We start from the raw sequence: 2,418 nt of genomic DNA, 5'->3' as shown, positions 1-2,418 counted from the left end.
AAAAAAAAAAAAAAGCAAACCACTTCTGACTCACAGTCAGAGCAACACAAGCTCTGTGTTGCTTGCTTCCTAAAGAATGAGAATAAAAGACATCAGTTGAGATCACATAAAAGATGGTCAGTGGACCTGCTCTTTGACTTTACAGTCTAAACCACAGACCGGCATTGGCCATGAAGACTTTCATATTCCTTTTGTTCTCTTTTACTTTTAACCTTTTATTTCTGCTATTAAATACTCTTAACTCTTACTTCAAAATTTTAGTACAGCCACATGAAACATCTTCCTCTTATACAAAGTATCTCCATGTGGTCCATCTGAGTATATAGCACATAATATTTATAGCACATAGTATTACGTTTGCTTTTAATTTCATAAAACAGTTTATTTCCAGATAGTCTGCGGAACCCCCCTATTTAAAGATTTAAGGCAGTGATTTAAAAACTTGAGAGAGCAAACCATCTTATCATTAGTTTTCTTTCAAATTTTTAATATCTCTTGAAACATGCATCATATTTTAATCAACATGACTTTAAAATATATGTCTAATGAGAACACTAGAGCAGTCTTAGGATGCGTGATACCAGTTTGAGCATTTGCTATCTTGAAAACATCAAATACAGTACCTGGTTACAGTAAAATCTCAAAGGTGAAAACACGCTAATTCAAATTGGCTTGTTTTTATAAATTTCTCACTGTATTTCAAATTACTCAAGAAGAATTACAGTTTTCCTCCCTCACTGTGCAATATGGACAACTAAACACTGGTCAGGAGTTGGAAGAAACTAAAGGGTCTCAAATTATTTGAAAAAACAAGCAGCAATTTCAGAGAAGATGGTACAAAAATCAAAGAATCATTATAGAATACTAAATAGGAAGGGATCCACAAATCTTATTCATCTGTCACTAATTTCTAAAAAGTGTCAAGATAACAGACGGCAAATGCTCTAGAGCAACTGTTGAATGAAAGATCCTGCTACTTGGTAAACGATTACCATTGCCTTTCCAGACCCAAGTGTTAACTTTCCCACTTAATCTCAATTCCAAGATAATTTTGAAGTCTCTGTAGTGAGCTTGTTAATCTGCTTCTTCCAAAAATAAATTAGTTGTTGATGAATCACTCCTTAAGACTTTGCCACTTACAATAAGCTTTATTGTCTTTCAAAACCAGGAGTAAAAAAGGCATATATCAAGGGGTTTATGGCTGAATTATAATAAACACACCACACTAGTATCTCATACGCATAAGGAGGAGTTATAAAATTCATGTAAGCATCAATTACTGCATCAATAATGTATGGTAGCCAAGAAAGAAGAAACGCTGCCACAGCAGTCCCCAAGGGTTTGGCAGCCTTCCGCTCTCTCTTTGCCACTCTTTCCCTGTAACTTTCTGAGGAGGACTGCACTTGGCCAGCTGTACTTTCTATCTTCCTAGCCTGATGCTTAGCCACCAAAAATATCTTATCATATATAAATACTATGGCAACAGTGGGCAGAAAGAACAGAAGAAAACAAAGCAGAACCCAGTTTTGATTCAAGGGAGCGCGACAACCTCCCACACAGGTCAGAGCAACTACTAATTCCTCAATCCCTTCTTCATTGGCCCCAGTTAAAAGATAGAAAAGCTATACATGACCAAAAAGAACCAAGAAAGAACAATGCATATTCCTGAAACTGATACAGTGAACTTGGTTGGATAGGACACAGGGGCAGTTACAGCAATGTATCTGTCGACAGAGATGCAGCATAGATGAAATAGAGAAGCAAAACAGAAGGATGTGTCAAAGCATGTATGAAATTTACAGTAACTGTCCCCAAAGTACCAGCAGCTCTCCATGGACCTCATGGTGCTAAATGGCATCACAGTGACTCCCACCAGAAAGTCAGCGCAGGCCAGGGATGCGATGAGAAAGTTTGTAGGGGTGTGCAGCTGTTTGAAGTGAAGAATCGCAGTAATGACAAGTAAGTTTCCAAACACCGCCAGCACGGCCCCAAAACCAAGGACTGCGTACAGGATTGCTCGAGGGCCCGGTGAGTACGAGGTTTTAACGCAGGATCCACTCACATTCTCATAGCAGAGCTCCACAGTGTCAGCCTGGGAGATAATGTTCACCATTGCCTTCTTGCTTGAATGATTTTAAGTTTCCAAGTTCCTAACTTCAGCAATTTAAAACAAGAAAGAGATAGCAATTTCAAAGGCTTTTGGGAGAGGAAAAGGATCTCTAATTAAAATGAAAGCAACTTGTATAACAATTTTTAGCACATAATCTATAACTTTGTAAGCTTTCCAAAAGCTCTTTCCAAGTTTTTAATGCATTCAGAGTAGAAATTCATTGCAGAAAGGCATTTAGACTACACTCAAATATGTGGCTAAATAAATGGTTGACAATGCATAGAGTCCACTGTATATATTAGGGGACA

General features: G+C 37.8%; 1 protein-coding gene across 1 annotated transcript; it reads right to left on the bottom strand.

Annotated features, from left to right (window-relative positions):
* Positions 1–1,074: 1,074 nt before the first annotated feature.
* On the bottom strand, positions 1,075–2,113 carry LOC102004199 (trace amine-associated receptor 9). The gene is given in 3 exon segments (XM_005415376.2): positions 1,075–1,178; positions 1,181–1,609; positions 1,612–2,113. Coding segments are annotated over 3 exon segments (1,035 nt in total).
* Positions 2,114–2,418: the final 305 nt, after the last annotated feature.

The sequence above is a fragment of the Chinchilla lanigera genome, unplaced genomic scaffold (assembly GCF_000276665.1).
Source record: "Chinchilla lanigera isolate Chin_1 unplaced genomic scaffold, ChiLan1.0 scaffold00035, whole genome shotgun sequence".
In the NCBI taxonomy this organism is placed as follows: domain Eukaryota; kingdom Metazoa; phylum Chordata; class Mammalia; order Rodentia; family Chinchillidae; genus Chinchilla; species Chinchilla lanigera.
Note: the sequence above shows the minus strand (reverse complement) of the source record. Positions and strands in the feature narration are given on the sequence as shown.